This window comes from Patella vulgata, chromosome 9 (genome assembly GCF_932274485.2).
Source record: "Patella vulgata chromosome 9, xgPatVulg1.2, whole genome shotgun sequence".
In the NCBI taxonomy this organism is placed as follows: Eukaryota; Metazoa; Mollusca; class Gastropoda; family Patellidae; genus Patella; species Patella vulgata.
This window is the reverse complement of record NC_065887.2, coordinates 35,517,376-35,536,480: the sequence shown is the minus strand read 5'-3', so window position 1 is coordinate 35,536,480 and position 19,105 is coordinate 35,517,376. Positions and strand designations below refer to the sequence as shown.

Sequence of the window (19,105 nt, the reverse complement as noted above, 5' to 3'; positions counted from 1 at the left end):
GCATATCGCTATGACAGCGTGCTAGCGTACATCGTGTTGGAGAGCTGAAGGTGTATTGATTATTCGAAATCATGTCTTGGGTATTCATTGACTTTCGTGAACTATAAGACGACTATGCCATATACTTGGTAATTCTGTAGAAAACAGTAGAAAGTAAACCAAGGCAGGCACAGCCATTCATTCACTTATTTTCACCATTTTGCTTTATGTATTATCTCAGTATATTTTGGTTAATAGCAGAATTTGTCTTTTAGTTTCTTTACTCTTGTTCCATTAATGGATGACATTTAAAACAAATTATACCTAGAAAACAGTTTTTGTCAACTCCACCCACTTTGCATTCATCCTATTGTCTTTTAAATCTACATGTATTATAAATTTTATAGGTGGGGACTATTACAATGGATTTGTCTGTCTGCATGTCTGTCACACCTTCTGGGACATAATAAAGTTAAACAGTCCTAAACAATTTTGAACCTATAACTTTGATTCTAATTGAGTTATGGGTATAAAACATGGTGTATCATTTCATTACATCAGTCCATTGAGTAAGTTCGATAAGGGCCGCAGTAGGACGTTAAACCCAATTTCATTTCATTTCATATCAATCTTTCATGGGGCCCTCTGGCTAGAAAAGAAATGTTACTGGGGGCATATTCTGGTGCATGCTGGCTGGGTGCTTTACCGTAGCTGCAGAATTTTTATGTCCCCCTTGTTAAACTCTTTCATAACATAGGACCTATTTATTTATTTAACAATTTCAGCCCTCCCCCCACCCCACTTCCTAACCTGGACATGAGTTCCATAAGCATTTTCTGCTCGTGTTAAGCAGAGTGATAATTTGATTGTAATTCGGTATATATACTCTTTGACCCATTTTAGGCTCCTAAGAATAGAGATTTAGCTCCTTTAAAATGACATTGAACAGATAATAGTAAGGAATTGTAAATTAGGTGTTTATTGTTCATACTATAGGTGAACCCAGACTAGCAATTATTTGCCCATTGACTTCAATGTTAAATGGCTGTAACATCACAGGCTGTAGCTTTTTGCTCAACATTCTGTTGGTTTCAATCTTTATAGGCACAAAAGGGACCACATTTGGCAATCCCCTCATCATAATTTTGTAGGGGGTTAACCATTTAGATTTTTTGCTACAGGGATTTGATGTTGACTGGGGTCAAAATCTCACTTCCGACACAATGATTGCTCTGCAGAAAGACACTTTACACCCACTATCCCTCTGCTGTAATATCATCAGTATTACCCAAAACTACTATGAAATTGCAAATTTGATCCCTTTTATCCAATTCTAGACATGAAAAGTCAACCCAAATTAAGGGAAAAATTGTTTACTAATAACTCGCACTACATTCGTTAAATCATGAAATAAGGTGTAATAATTTCTAGTCTTAGTCCAGGTTTTCAAATTCTGTTTAATAGTTACCCACCCCACCCCACTTTTGACGACTTTTATTTCAAATTTGAATTTAAGCATTTGAACATAGGGAGGATCAGTTCTATCGATTTTCCATGTTCTCTGTAAATATCTTGGCATATCTTGCATAACAACCGCATGTTTTTATTTAACTGTGAGATATTTTGATTGAAATTTGGTATATAGCAGGGTTAGAGATCAAATTTGTATTTCATCAAATTCGGTTAATTTTTAACCGAATTATGGCCCTTTGTTTACCCAATGAAAATCCTGTTTACTGGAATTAATTTATGTTTAAACTTTGAGGTATTTGATTGAAGGTTGATACACTGCTGTGTTTAGCAGGCCAGATTTGTGTTTCATTGGATTGAGTTAATGTTTTGGCTGAATTAGGTTTATGGAATTGAAATTAATGAAAATTATGTTTTTAGGTTAAACTTTGCAGTATATGATTGAAATTTAATATATTAGTGTTACAGATCATTTAGTGAACATTCTGTTTTATAGATTTATTACAGCTATACGTGTTCAGATAATATTTTCACAGAAATGTATTTGCAATATCATCTTCTTATACAGATGCATACATTTTCAAATTTGTAGAGATGGTTAAGGACATGTATTGCTTAGGCAATACTTCCAAAGAGCTTGTTTGAGAAGAATTTTAACCCTTTGTTTTCAGCCTACCTATAAGTTTCGGTGGGGGGGGGGATGATTAGTGATTGAATGGGTTAACATATAGATCACAAGGTCTTTCATTGAGGCAAGTCGCGTCGATTTGACCCCCAGCTTGCACCTGACAAGGATTAGGGTCACCTGTCCAACCTCATGAATCTTCTCTGGTTCTTCAGGTTTCCTCCAACTGCTAAAGACCCCTATATGCAAGCGAATTATTGAAATAAAATTTAACCTTATTATGATAGTCCCAAAATGACCTAGTTTGTGTTGAGTGGACGCTGAACCCTATTTCTCTATCTCTCTATATATCTTGCTTGTATAGCTTGCTACATCAAAGCTAAATATATATATAGATAATAGGTAATGTAAAGAATAAAGGAAATGACTCAACAAAGATATAATAAAGATAAGACAATCCATATCTTAATCAAAATTTCTATCTTAATTAACAATGAATAATAAATGTGTTGAAATAGATATAAATCCGGTTGTTTATTAAATATTAATGTGTAGAATAAAGTGGGATAAATGTAAATGTTCTTTTATATGTATACTGCTCATCCATTTTTGAAAAGTAGTCAAATATTGTCATTGCCAATGTCCTGCGGTTTGTTTTGTTTGCTTGAGACCAGAATCATGATCCATCTTGAGGACACTTTAGTGGATAAAGTTAATATCCGATTGACTTTAGATTTATACACAGTGTTTAAGGTCATGAGATGAAGAATCCCGTTGAATTTGATAATTACGGCCAGAGTTATGGTCCCTGATCACTTTGGAATCTTGTGGTCACTCAGAGATGAAAGTTATCATCTGACTTTACATTTATTAAATATTTAAGGTCTTTAGATGAAGAATCCTATTGATTTTTAATGATTTGCTACAACTCGAATATACTACATGTTTGCATGGGTCAAACAAATCGTAATGATTTCTGGTAATTACTTAATTGGTTGTTATTCCAAATTTTAGCGTAAATGTTCTTACCAAACAAAAGAAAAATATGTGACAAACCTTTTGGGTTCCATTTTGGCACATTGCCCACATCGCGTTCATATAGATCCTATGTTTAGTGAAAAGTGGTATGCAGTTTGTTAGTGCAGCCATATTTATAAAAAAATACAATTTGTACTACGGTACCTAAAATTTTTAAACACTGTAGGATTTTAGTTATTGTTCTTAATAACTGAAATTTTCGATAAAAAAAATGTGATTATCTTTATAAATAATAAATTGTAAATGACAATCAATAATTTCGATAATATTTTAAAAACGTTTCATATAAACTCAGCATGTACAAGTTGAGTGAGATTTATAACATAAAACTATTTTCGACATTGTTTTCAATTAATTATTGATTTCCTGCTAGACAATAATTGAAATTGGATTTCTGTGACTTCTTAAAGGTCTGATTGTATTTTAAAGTCACGCTGCCATTCGTCCTCAGAAATAGAATATCTGAGAAATTGAATTGAATACTGGCTCAGGTTTTAAAAAGTCATAACCTCAAGCATAGATTAAAATTTTATTCATGTAAAATTAGTACAATAAGCAGACAATGCCCTTTCACCCAAATCTAAGACTCTTAGATAAGATAGGAGCCGCTGTGGCTCAGTGAGTAAGACACTGGCTAGCTAGTCTGGAGGTCTCAGGTTTGTTCCCGGTGTTGGTCAAGAAAGCTTTTCAGTAGTGCAGGCTAGTAGTTTAGTCGTTCAGATGGTACCGAAAACCGAGGTCCTGTGTAGACATTGGCATGCACATTAAAGAACCCTTGACAATTGGAATTCAATAAAAGAGTAGGCTGTGTCTGGGGAAATTTCACTGGATATAGCATATGCCTATCTTCATTAGCCCAGTCGGTGCAAAGAAGTAGGATGTTTAACCCCATTTTATTTCATTTCTTAGATTTAAGACCATACCAACTTTTGTTCTCAACGAACACAGCCTACTAAAATTTTGCTTATTTGTTGAGGAAAAAAATATAATTGAATCTTAAAAAAAAAGGTACTGGACATGGTTTTTCTTTTCGAAGGCTTTTAATTTCAAACAAAACATTTTTCACCAGACTGGTGTGGTTATTTATCAGTACCCCATAGAACTAAACATTACATTGCTTTGGCTTAATGTGAAGATTTAAAAGGCTATGTATTTTCTATTTGTTATATTTACAATTTGAATATTTCTTATATTTACAGTTTCAGTATATTTCCTATTTTTACAGTTTCAATATTTTTTATATTTCCTATATTTCCAGTTTCAGTATTTCTTATATTTCCTATATTTACAGTTTTATACTTCCTACATTGTACATGTACTGTCTTATATTTCCTATATTTACAGTTTTAATATTTCTTATATTTCCTATATTTACAGTTTTAATATTATCCTATATTTATAATTTTAAGATTTTTTATATTTCCTATATTTACAGGGGTGTTGTAGTGTTTGATATTGATGTTACAATGTTAGAAATTAACCAATGCGCCGAAGACAACGCGTTATTTTCAAATTCTCATCGATGTCGCAAAGAGACAACAAAGGTAAGTCTTTAAAATTGTGCAAAAAATCTGGAACATTTTTAGAAATCAAGGATGAGTTAATGTCCACTGTCAAAATGTGTTATTCATACAATTTTCAGTTTTCAGTCAATCACTGTGAATGAAAACTTGCAGGTCATTGGTATATGAAAATAGAAATTCAATATTAAATACAAATTATAACAACAAAAAAATAGATAAAATTGGTTAATGACTAGTATATTTGAAAGACTCCAGTGAAGATTCTCAAAAACGTAGCTTCCCCAAAGTTTTCCTCATAGCACACTGCATGGTATAGGCCTATCTTCATTGACACAACAGCCAATTATACAAATCGTAGAAAGGTCTGAGAAAATGAATAATTAAGCTTTCGATCAGTGTAGGGAAACATTGTGCTAATTGTGAGAGCCTCTGAACCCTTGATAGTTTGCAAATAAAGCCAGTTAGGGAGCCGCGGTGGCTCAGTAAGTAAAACTTTGGCTCACTAGCCAGGAGGTTTTGGGTTCGCTCCCGGTGTTGGCAGAGAAAGTTACTCAGGATTTTCCGACATGGTTTTCTCTTGTCAGTGGTGCAGAACGGAGGGCCTGACAAAGACAGCTGTCTAATTGTTCGAATCGGGCAAAAAACGAGGTACATACATGTCACATTAGGGTGCACGTTTATGAACCATTAACAGTTGGAATTTGGTGTAAGTGTAGGTCGTGGTGTCGCTGTCAGGGTAAAATTTTGCTCATAGCATACTTTATGGTATATGCCTGTCTTCATTAGCCCAGTCGTTACAGAAAAATAGGATGTTAAACACAATTTCATTTGAAGCCATTTATAGATTCAATAGTTGACGTAAATGCCATTGAAGGAATTTATTTTTAAAGACATGATGAAATGATGGAGTCTTATAATATTTGTCAAGATCCAGACAATTGTTTCAATAACAACTTTGATTTCTCTTACTAGGCAGCCATTTATAATAATATTTATTTTATGGTCTACTTGATTTCTGATTTCAGTGTGTTCACATACCAGGAAACGGATTTGCCTGGGGAAGTTACCAGTGTCATTGCAATGGTGGATTTTATTTTCCCGATAATTTAGCCGCCAATAAATATTTTGATGGACGAACTGTGGAAAAATTATACTATGATTTAATTCAAAATGTATCAACCGATTACTTATCGAACTATCAGTGTCTTCCGTGTAGAAAGGGGTGTGAAGAATGCGCAGGGGAAGTTCCCTGTATAGTGGAATATAATGTGTTGTTAAGAGGAATTCCACTTGGCATACAAAGTTTTTGTTTGACTGTCACTATTGTTTTAGCCATGGTTATAATTAGACTAAGGAAAGCCAAGGTAAGCTGGTTATATTATTATTATTATTATTCGGAATCATTGTGATTGACTAAAATTATTTGTCAATATTGATTAGACATTAAACACCGTTTGTCATCATGTCCCTGGCCAGAATCTCATATACGGTAGTGTGTCCGTATTTGCCAAATGTGACATAATATCTTACTGTCTTGGTCCAGGTACTAATAACCAAATAAGAAGGTCATGAGTTATGAAGTTTTGACCCACCACTTTGATTCTGTTATTTGCCTAGTTGAAATCGGAATTAGAAACAGCCGAACATTTTTGATTATATATTTGAAATTATATCAGCTTGAAATTATTATTCAAATTAATCCGATGCAGAAGCTTAATTATAATCTTGAAATTATTCAAATTAATCCAATGCAGAAGCTTAATCATCAAATCATCAATTTCCATTAATTATTTCTAGTTTATTGTCCTTGCTCACTTTGTAGAATCCGGGGGTTGGAGTCAACTGGCGTGGTTTTGATTCCCGGGTTGCACCTGACAAGGAGTAGGGTCGCCTGTCCAATCTCATAGGTTTTCTCTGTGTCCTCCGGTTTCCTCCGACTGTTAAAGACCCCTACGCACAAGCAAATTATTGAAATAAAATCGAACCATTTGTTGGTCCCAAAGTGACCTGGTTTGTATCGAGTGGACTTAAACCGCATTTCTCTCTCTCTCTCACTTTGTAGAATCTAGTTCCAAATGTATTTTACAAATTAGTGAAATGAACAGGCATATTGAATTGAACAATTTCCGTTCATTGATTCTAGAGTTATGGCACTTGTTGTCTTTGTAAAATATGCTTGAAATTTACAATAATTAATTTATTTGCTCTACATTAGTACCATTCTACAAAGATGGATTTTGAAATATCAGCATATATCTAAATTCTTTCAATGGCATTTAGTAATTAAACTGAAAATACATACACTGTAGGACACAATGCTATGGGCTACAATTGTTGGGAACCACAGTGGCTCAGTGTGTAAGACATTGGCTCACTAACATTTGGCCGTGAAAGTTCATAGGGATTTTTCCTTCGTCCGTGGTGCAGGACACAGGGCCTTGGCAAGGGACAATGTATAGTCATTCAGATTGGATGAGAAACCGAGGTCCCATGTACACATTGACGTACATGTATAAGATCCCATGGTAGTTGGAATTTTATATAAGAGTGGGCTGTAGCGCCGCAGTCCGAGCAAAAGCTCTCTCATAGCACACTGTATGGCGTATGCCCATCTTCATTAGCCCAGTTGGAGCAGAACAGTAGGATGTTAAACCCCATTTCATTTGAAACCATTTATAGATAAAAATAGGTATTTTAGGTCCTATTGTTTATTACTTAGTGATGTGTCATCTAAGATTCACTATTCCGTATTATACAAATGATACAGTTCTGAAAAACTGTTGACACATATACATGTAAACAACGAAATATTGGATACCTAAACTACATAAAAATCCCTAACAACAACTTTTTATAGCAGGTTCATCCGGTTGTTCCACAAAATCACTTTCAAAAGTATTGACATCTATACTATACTAACAGCAGTTAAAGAGGGTATTCAAACATACTGTGACAGAATATACTCTTGCGGTGGTATAAATCAAATGTGGATATTAAAAAATTCAAAAGAATTATTTTATGGTTTGCAATCAAGATCACTTGCTTCAGTCTGTTTGACTTTTTTTTACCTTGTACACTAAAATTCCTCATAGTAAATTAAAAGCACAGTTAAAAGATTCACGATGTCTTTTCTTCTAAATTGGGAACTGTTAGATATGAATATCTAGTTGTTAATTACAATTCCACATATTTTGTTAAGAACCACAGTAACTCCAAAAATAAGTACACTGCCAACAATATAATTCAGATGTTGGAATACTTAACTGATAATATCTTTGATGAATGGGGGGTTGGATGACTGAATGGTTAACGCATGTGTGTTGGATCAGAACGTCGGTCATTGAGTCAAGTGGCGTGGTTTTGATTCCCCGCTTGTACGTGACAAGGAGTAGAGTCACCTGTCCAACCTCATGGGTTTTCTCTGTGTCCTCCGGTTTCCTCCGACTGTTAAAGACCCCTAAGCACAAGCAAATTATTGAAATAAAATCGAAACCATTTTTTAGTCCCAAAGTGACCTGGTTTGTATCCAGTGGACTTAAACCGCATCTCTCTCTCTCTCTCTCTCTCTCTCTCTCTCTATTGGTGTGTGACACCAGGCAGGCTAAGCTTACTCTTCCAGGCACCTGTTACCACTGTTCATCATGTATGTTGTATATGGTGAACAGTTTAATTTCTCGATCACTTAAAAAAATAAATAACTCAATTAATTATTGATGTATAATGATTAATTTTTGAACAGTGGTCAGGAAATTAAATACTTGTGAATTGGACACTCATTATCAAAATTGATCAGTCAGCTTTTTAACTGGACACAAGTACAAATTAGATGATTTGGGTGATTTTAAATGATTTTTACAAAAATTTTAAAACAAATATTTGATATGAAATGAAATTGATGCTAGATACACAAGATTAAATGATACCCGAGTTACAGTGAATGTAGTTGGAGGTTTTGATGAGTAGTATGGAAATTTCCTGTTGTATTGTTGATCTTAAAGCTAAAGTCAATACACAGCAAAATTCTAATTTCCTCATCCCAGTATAACACTGAAAATAGGCTTTTCTTTTGTAATCAATCTCTGGTTTTTGATTAATATTTATTATAATTATTATTTCCTGATTTTGAGATGGCTGTATTTAATTATGCCCTGAGAATATAGGCCTATCATTGAATAAAAACAAAATTTAGATCTGGAAGTTATGGAATTGAGATTTGGGAAGAAAGGGTGCTGTTCAATCAAGTGAAGTTTTATATAGTTCAGATACTACATTTTACATGTATTGTAAGACTGCCTTGGTCTTTTTTAATACAAAGACAATCGATTTTGAAATAGCTTCTGCAGTGTGGCATGTCAAAACCAAACTTTGATACATATTGTTTACTCTCTATGATAATATTACCAGTTTTCATGAAACTGATCTGAGGAGGTGGCTGCTAGGTTGGTTTGAAATTATCAAACTCTGAGATTAATTCTATAATTGTATGGGTTGCCTCTCTGAGCTTATTGGTGCAGATAGTAAATGGTTTCTTCTCACTGTTAAATCAGCCTGTATAGGAAAGTAAATTAAGTAAACTTTAATAGAGTTTATTACTACCTGTATATGGTTATCCTAAGTGGATATTAAAGTAGCTAAGTCTTTAACTCATTATCAACCACAGTTCTCAACATTGAAAACACGAATTTTTTGTCAATTTTCTCTAAGTGGATGTTAAAGTAGCTAAGTCTTTAACTCATTATCAACCACAGTTCTCAACATTGAAAACACAAATTTTTTGTCAATTTAAATCAACATTGATGTTGTGATCTTACCGGGAAAAGATGGCCTTCTGATACCCAATATTTAAGACAAAATAAGCATTTTACCTTTGGTACCAGAATGCATTTCGGCGCAATTTGTAACAAGGGACTTGAAGAACGAGGCTAGACATTTTCCACAAGTCATGTCAAACGGTGACGCCATATTCTTATCTGGAGAGCATGCACAATAAATACTACCAGTGTAGACTGGAATAACCAGACGCTAGAGATTGTCATCGATTGAGACCTTGAATTTCGCTGAATATAACTGATTTGAAATTAGAGTAAAACGAAAACGATTGAATAAATCAGTTTATATACATTTAAATATATGCATTGCGACCCATTTGTGTCAATTTCTAGGTCACAAATATTAGCGATTTAGTTCCTTTAAGTCTCATTTCTTACTGAATCTCAATATTTTAATATTGCCAAATCTATATACTGTCTACATCACCAAATCTCCATATATCAGGATTAGCTTATTAACTATTGCTATATTTCTGATAAAGTGTTTTTTTCTGATTGACAAATGGTAGGGTAAACACATAAACAGACTTTCTCCAGGTACTAGATGTATGCTAGCCTGGCTACTAGCCTGGTTATGACCACATCAGTAAGTATAAATCTAACATGATTTTACACTGCAAACACTTATTGTGTATAAATATGTGTAATGCCTAATGTAAAATAGAGTTTATAGTATTATTACTATTTACACATACCCAGCCCAGTTGCGACAAACTTTTGCAGAACTGCAATTAGAATGGGCTTAGTTAAGTCAAATGAGGTTTTTATTTGCCTTTGAAACTTAACATTATATTACTTCAAGTCGTCTAAATCACATACTACCATTGGTTCTGCCTTTATGCGTGTATGAGTCTTTTGCCTTTCTTTTTCAATTCCATAACGTTGTTTGATATAAGATCCTTAGGGATTGTGTCAGGTATAATTATTCGTCAGTTTGAAGAGACTATCCCGATTTGAACAGAGTCTCAGAAATAACACGTATCCGTACACGTAACCTTTTTAAGATTTGGGTCAATTTTTTCATTAGATGACAGGATAATCGATTGCCATTCCTTTAGAGGTCAATACAGTGCATGATCCATGTGGTGTACTTGATAACAAAAGGTAAATTTCACCTACATTTTATTTTTATAAAATAAAAGTCTGCCTTTATCCAGACACCGTATTATACAGCTTGGGACACCAATCTCCATTTCCAAATGAAGACTGGCAGGTTTAATTTGTTTGAAAACGTATCAGGTATATTGGATTAGTTGCTCGACCATAAGGTACAGTATTTTAAGGGTTTTTAACACAAAATTATTATTCTCCAAAATATAATCGAGATTGGCCCTTTAATTAAGGTGTTTAGGAAATTACAAATAACAATTATCTGTGGTTGATTTAAAAAAGTGTTATAATTTTTATACGCCCACATTTTCATGTGGACGTATATTGTCGTCGCCCCTGTCCGTCCGGGCGTCCTGACGTCCATCCACAATTGTTTGTGGACACTCTACAGGTCACAATTCTTATCCGATTTTGACGAAACTTGAAAAATAGCTTGTGGACCCTATAGAGGTCACAATTTTTGACCGATTTTGTTGAAATTTGAAATGTAGAGAAACGTTGTGCTAATTGCGAAACCCTCTGAACCCTTGATAGTTCGCAAATAAAGCCAGTTAGGGAGCCACAATGGCTCAGTAAGTAAGACTTTGGCTTACTAGCTAGGAGGTTTTGGGTTCGCTCCCGGTTTTGGCAGAGAAAGTTACTCAGGATTTCCCGACATGGTTTTCTCTTGACAGTGGTGCAGAACGGAGGGCCTGACAAAGACAGTTGTCTTATCGTTCGAATCGGGCAAAAAACGAGGTACATACATGTACACATTAGGGTGCACGTTTATGAACCATTGACAGTTGGAAGTTCCTGACAGATAAAATGGCCGCCCTTCGTTCTCAAATGGCGTAAAAATATGGTATATCAAGGTTGTGGACCCTATAGAGGTCACAATTTTTATCCAATTTTGTTAAAACTTGAAATGTAAGTTTATAACACAAAGATCTCGGTTCCTTTCGATATTTGCGCAAAATATATCGTAAAAATATGGTAAATCAAGATTGTGGAACCTATAGAGGTCACAATTTTTATCCGATTTTGTTGAAACTTGAAATGTAAGTTTATAACACAAAGATCTCGGTTCCTTTCGATATTCGCGCATATCGAATTGTAATTTCCTGAATTATGGCCCTTGATTGTAGGAAAAATTACTTTCTTTTTAGCTTGTTCTCTATCCATCTCTCGAAAATGTGGGCGTATCCTTCCTGGCAGCCGCTGGTTTCTCAGGTAATGTTAGCTACCACATAAAATATATATAGCACAAAACCTCAGGGTCCGTCACCTCTTGATATTGTTGGATTAAAATGGATATGCTTTTCCGAATAAAAAGCTTACACAATGTATAAAATTTATAGATATAATATTGGAAGTTATATCAACTATTGCAGGGTGAGCCAAAATATAACAACAACACCAAGATAGTAAAGTATATATATTTAAATTCTAGTCAGAAAGGACAACAATCTGTCTATTGTTAGATACATGAACATTCACACAGCACTTGTTTGCATTCTTGCTACATTATGGCCAAATCCCTATCACCAAATTCATATACTGTACTCAATCTATCAACAAATCTCTATACTGTCTCCAAATTCTTATACTTGTCAATCTCTACTCAGTCTCCATCACCAAATTCTTATACCATCAAATCTCTACACTGTCTCCATCGCCAAATTCTTATACTCTTTAAATCTCTATACTGTGTCCATCACTAAATTCTTAAACTCATCAAATCTCTACACTGTCTCCATCACTAAATTCTTATACCCATCAAATCTCTACACTATCTCCATCACTAAATTCTTAAACTCATCAAATCTCTACACTGTCTCCATCACTAAATTCTTATACCCATCAAATCTCTACACTATCTCCATCACTAAATTCTTAAACTCATCAAATCTCTACACTGTCTCCATCACTAAATTCTTATACCCATCAAATCTCTACACTATCTCCATCACTAAATTCTTAAACTCATCAAATCTCTACACTGTCTCCATCACTAAATTCTTATACCCATCAAATCTCTACACTATCTCCATCACTAAATTCTTATACTCATCAAATCTCTGAACTTAAATGTATTCCTAAATTTCATCTATCCAGATATAATCCAACCACACTAATTATTTAAACATGCATGATGCAAGAGCTAAATCTGCCTATTGCAGGTCTTTCTTTAGGCCTTAAATGTTATCTAAACTATCAATTAGACATTAATTAACTAATTGATCAAGACCATAATCAACTCTCAATGCCATCGTTAGCCTGCAATATTTAGTGGATGAAATAACGTAAGAATGGATAATCAAGACTTTGTTTATTATCGTAACAACAGTAATAATGACCATCAAGTCTAGCCTAAAATTGAATCGCTAATATCTAGGTTCAGAGTGAAGCAATTGGACTGAAATTTTCAGCTTATTCCCTTTTCATTATCTATTTTTAATTATTATAGCGAGAACTGTCAGCTCTTTATCTAATCTTACCTAATGCCCCTTTAACTAATTTATATTAACTGTTGTCTGACAATCAATTATGAACTGTAACTATCTCTGGGAAAACAAAATGTCTCTTCATCATTTGTTATTGATTGTATGCAAACATTAGAAAAGCAATATCTGCATTTATTCCGGATTTTTAATACATATTTACACTTTATATTATCTTTAAGTTCCACATTCTTTCCATCCATTTCTTGTCCTTCCTGGGTAAACTGTTTCATTTTACTAACAATCTGATTAAAACACAAATCCTATTTCATTTCGTTTTTATAGTTCAAAGTTTCGTTTTACTTGTTTTTACTACACTAGGATCTGGAAGAGTTGTTATCATTGACATGTTCTGACTGGTGTGAGGAATTAGCCAATGAAACAGTCTATTACGGCGAGCTTTAGGCGCGTTTTGCACGGAACTGTGGGTAAACCACTAGTAACATCAATGCTGATTGGTTAATCAAATGTCTGATGTCATAGGGTCAAAAGCCGCTTGTATGACCTCTGACGCGACCTATCGCTACAACTGATAAGATGTTCATGTAGTGTAGCCCATCGAAAGTATATAAAAAAACCAAACGAAATATAGATCTGTATTTTAAAGATACATTATGGGAGATTTTTATAAGGAGTAAGCCATTCTTGCTATAATAGTTCAAAAATAGATGATGAAAGAAGAATATATTGAAAATTTCAGTCAAATTACTTTATTCTGAACATAGGTATCACCAGTGTAATTTTTGACTAGAAATGGGATTGAATTTCGTCTTCACTGTTTCTTAGTATAGCCGATCGTTTGATTGACAGGTGTTAACTCCACCTACTTAATCTATGCTGTATTTTGTCTACATTAAATCAATTGAATATAGGACATAATATTATAATACAATTATGATAAATCTATAGGTATACACCAGTGGCGTCGTGCCTATTGGGGAAATAAAAATATTTTTATTGATATTATTAAGACAGAAGACCTGTCCGTCTGTATTAGTCATCACACGGTCTCCAGGAATTGTATAATTTGTCATTATCTGTGTTTAGTTTATTGCACTTTAAATAGTTTAGATGTCATTTGTTAAGGCATCGCTCAACAGCGGCCTCGCTTCGTACACTCTATCATTTAGCCTCGACCCGGGAGTATGACGTCAACGTAACGGTTAATCCCCACTCACGACGCCATTTAAAATTAAATCAGTCAACGAAATACTGTTTAAATCCAAGCTGAATCCAAGCCATCCGTTGGTCTACAGAGTTGATTTCGTGCTTGTTGTGTAAATAAAGATTTAATTTATAATTTCTATGACATCTGAAGCCTAAATTAAGACTTGCAATAATCAGATTTAGCTCTTGCATAATGTATGTTTAATCAGATTAATTTTACTAATTATTTCATCCCAAATTCCTATGGAGGGTGGTAAGTATTTAGAAACTGTGCAGGCATTTTTAAAAGGTTAGTGGTGAGGTACATATGTAATTGGCATATAATTGACATTAATATAACATGAGTGGAGATATGACATTTCAAAAATGAATGTAAAATGCTAACAGATTTTTACACTATAAATATACAAATAAGCATAATAGAACATGACATGTAAATCTACTAGTTTTACATAATAGTCAATAATGTACACAGCTGTGTTTATAGATTATTATATCTTTTATTATCATTTTAATACATATGACAGACTTAAAAATTATTTGTGTATGAATGAATACACAATAACTACATCATCCCATTGTGTCATCTTTTCCTGACAATATGGAGTTGCATTAAAGATATATTAGTATTTATTTATTCTGTTTACCTGTTAAGTCCCCCACCTGCCAAAAAAGTCATTAGTTTTTTTTTTCACTGTTCTTGTAATTGATGGATAGGTTCGATTTACTATCTTGGAGATTCATGTCAAAAATCTGTTTCTCTGTGATTTTCTGGTCCACTCTCATTGGTTGTATATTATTTTTAATCTAAATCCTCTGCCCACTCATGATCATCTTACATTTTATTAACAATAATTTATTGGGATTGCTTGGCTGTAATTAAAACTTCTTCTTCACACAGTCATTGAGGAGCCTCCAGAGAGTAGCTGAAAAATTATTTCGTTTCGAATGATAAATCAAATTATTTTTTGAACAAATTTCTTTGAAGAAAATTACTGGTATGCAACAAAGGCATTTTGATTTTATTTTTAGGAAAATATCAATCTGATTCTGAAAGTTTTCAGTAGCATTTTTTCCTACTACCACATTTCAGTCAACGTAATGTGATCATATATTGCTGTTTCCCCTGTCAGTTGTGAACTCTCTACAGACTACATTTATCATCCAACCTTTTTATATGTTATTACATATACTACACTTCAAGATACATTATGTAAGAACTAAATCTGCCTGTTGCAGATCTTTCTTTTGGCCTCAAATGTTATATAAACTATTATATTTATACATTTATTCACATTAAGCTCCTAATCAACTCTCTAGACCATTAGATGGTTGAGATTTTAAACGGATTGAAACATGGTCATCATTTAATGATTTAATTTAAAAATGGATAATCAAGACTTTATTAATTATCTTAACAATGACAGCAATGAAGTTGAGGACTAGGCTATTCTTCAAACGGTCATAACTTTGCTCAGAATAAAGAAATTCAACTGAAATTTTCAATATATTCCTTTTGCATTAACCGTTTTTATACGCCCAAATTGAAATGTGGTCGTATATTGTCGTCGCCCCGTCCGTCCGTCCGTCCGTCCGTCGGCTCTAGAGGCTAAAGTTAATATCCGATTGTCTTTAAATTTATACACAGTGTTTAAGGTCATGAGACGAAGAAGCCTATTGATTTTCAGCGATTTCCGATAATTACTGCCAGAGTTATGGCCCTTGATCACTTCAAAAAATCTTGTGGACGCTCTAGAGACCAAAGTTAATATCCGATTGACTTTAAATTTATGCAAAGTGTTTAAGGTCATTAGACGAAGAAGCCTATTGATTTTCAGCGATTTCCGAAAATTACTGCCAGAGTTATGGCCCTTGATCACTTCAAAAAATCTTGTGGACGCTCTAGAGGCCAAAGTTAATATCCGATTGACTTTGAATTTATACTTAGTGTTTAAGGTCATGAGACGAAGAAGCCTATTGATTTTCAGCGATTTCCAATAATTACTGCCAGAGTTATGGCCCTTGATCACTTCAAAAAATCTTGTGGACACTCTAGAGGCGAAAGTTAATATCCGATTGACTTTAAATTTATACACAGTGTTTAAAGTCATGAGACGAAGAAGCCTATTGATTTTCAGCGATTTCTGATAATTACTGCCAGAGTTATGGCTCTTGATTACTTCAAAAAAATCTTGTGGACTCTCTAGAGGCCAAAGTTAATATCCTATTGACTTTAAATTTATACACAGTGCTTAAGGTCATGAGACGAAGAATCCTATTGATTTTCAGCAATTTACGATAATTACTGCCAGAGTTATGGCCCTTGATCACTTTGAAAAATCTTGTGGATGCTCTAGAGGCTAAAGTCAATATCCAATTGACTTTAAATTTATACACAGTGTTTAAGGTCATGAGACGAAGAAGTCTATTCATTTTCAGTGATTTTCGATAATTACTGCCAGAGTTATGGCCCTTGATCACTTCAAAAAACCTTGTGGATGCTCTAAAGGCTAAAGTTAATATCTGATTGACTTTAAATTTATACACAGTGTTTGAGGTCACGAGGCGAAGAATCTTATTGATTTTCAAAGATTTCTGATAATTACTGCCAAAGTTATGGCCCTTGATCACTTTGAAAAATCTTGTGGACGCTCTAGAGGCCAAAGTTAATATCCGATTGACTGCAGATTGATACACAGAGTTTAAGATCTTGAGACGAACAAGTATATTGATTTTCAATGAATTGTTATGACTTGGAACAGAACTTTATAAAAACCAAACAAATTCTAATGGTTTTCTGAGTTGTTGCTCTTAATCAGATTTTAGTGTATTATAAATGTTTCATTATCGAAAAAAGTAAAAATATGCGACAACTCTTGTTGACTGCCCGGACGATTTAGCTGCTGTGGGCGTATGTTTCGTTGCCTGGCAACCTATCTTTAAACTATTATAGCGAGAAATGTCAGTTCCAGGTGCAAACTTTATTTCAAATTGAATAAAACTGCAAGATAGCGATTGGCAACCAACTATATAGGCAATACGATCTATGGTCAGTTTATTGAGATCTGGGATTGTGGATGGCGCCCTAGATTTGCAACCGATCCCTCCCCCCTTTCTATTGACAGCTTCTAGATCCTCTACTGGTCAGCTCTATATCTAAATCTTATATAATCCATCTTTAAGAATATTAATTCTTCTAAGTATCTTCAAGAAATTATAAAACCTTACTTTTCATCATGTTTACTTTGCTCATATTGATATTTAATGTTTTGCGACCTCCCATTCTGGAGTTACCACCACCCCCATTCCGAAAACATTGTGAATGTGATACAGGTTACAGTTTTTAACAGATTTTGTTTCAAATTTGGTGTGATGCATTGGGGTTATGTCACCTTTTCTGAAACCTTGCGAACACGATTTCTGTGAAGCATTAGGACTGTGAGAGGATGAATTTGATTGTTTTTCATCCCTGAGGATGTGTTTTGTTATGTATTTTGGGCTGTGAACCCATATGAGGTGTGAACAGCAGAATTACACAAGTCATACAGAAGACATGACACTATTTAATAACCAGTCATATAGAAGCCATGACATTATCTGATAACCATGACACTATTGAACAACCATCGTTTGCATGCAAAGTTACATACAAAAAAAAAGAACCTACCAGGATAAACCCTATTGATTTTTAAGTTTTGTGTGAAGCTTTTGGATGAGAGATTCTCAGCATTCTATGGCGTTCAGTTCCAGAGATATATTAAGTTTCTGGAAAAGCTTGAAAACATGATAGAGATCAGATTTCTTGAAGCCATCAAGGGTCTTTATCAATCTTTTAGAGGCATTTAGTAACTGGATAGAGCAATAAACTATAACACATACTTATGGAAGAACAATTACTGATTTATTTAGGCGACGTTTCAAAGAGTATTCTCTCAACGTTTTCAACGTGCTTGAAAATAAATCAGTAATTGTTCTTCCATATATATATATATGTTATAGGTCTTTATCAAGTTTGGTCAAAATCCAACTTTTTATTTTGGATAAGCTGATGTCTAGTTTTATCTTTTTTTTCAAGACATAGCAGCTATATCGATGTGGCTATATTTTAAAATCTTGATTGGTAGGTCTTGTTGACATTGAGTTTAATATATACATGTATATATTATTAAAATGTATGTTTATTTGTAGGTAATGTATATATTATAATTAAATTGGAATTATTTATAGATAATGTATATATTATTAAAATGTATGGGTTTTTTTTGTAGGTAATGAGAACTAGTATGTGGATATTATTAGAGATGGTTTTATTTGGAGCTTTGTTGTTATACGCTACTGTAAGTATATTTAATTTATCTTATTTTCACCTCTAATGAAGAAATATTGACTATGACATTAATGGATAGCTAATGAGACTGGAAACAGTAAGGTATCTTATTACATTAGCGACAGGTGTGACATTCAAGGTTAAATTGGATTGTTCAACATCATGATGTTAGTAACTTTCCCAGATGTTTCAGTTTCAACATCCATGACAATTAAAGCATGTTTAACACTTGTATTAAATAACTCAACAAAAACAGTTCAAAAACAATTGTTGTTTACTTAGTGCTATAATGTTGATTAAAAAAAAATTCGAATTTTTTTTAGCAATAGACATGTCCAATTATTTGATCTTTTTGCAAGTTGATAAAATTAGTGAGATGAAGAATCCTATTGAATTTCAATGATTCCTGATATTACATGTATCTATTCCACCTGATCTGTCTGAAATATACATGCAATAGTCCAATTGGTGAAACTATGCAGCCTATTTTAATGATTTCCGTTAAGTATATAACTTTGTAAAATGTGGGGATCACGTGGCTAAGTGGGTAAGAC

General features: G+C 33.7%; 1 protein-coding gene across 2 annotated transcripts in view; it reads left to right on the top strand.

The window, feature by feature from the left end:
- The window catches only part of LOC126831825 (probable G-protein coupled receptor 158), a 46,374-nt gene that overhangs the window by 13,885 nt on the left and 13,384 nt on the right, over positions 1 to 19,105 (top strand). For both annotated transcript variants that reach the window (XM_050562455.1, XM_050562456.1), the window contains exons 2-4: positions 4,548 to 4,656; positions 5,661 to 5,999; positions 18,493 to 18,561. In XM_050562455.1, coding sequence (XP_050418412.1) covers positions 4,548 to 4,656; positions 5,661 to 5,999; positions 18,493 to 18,561 — 517 coding nt within the window. The remainder of the gene's footprint in view (positions 1 to 4,547; positions 4,657 to 5,660; positions 6,000 to 18,492; positions 18,562 to 19,105) is intronic.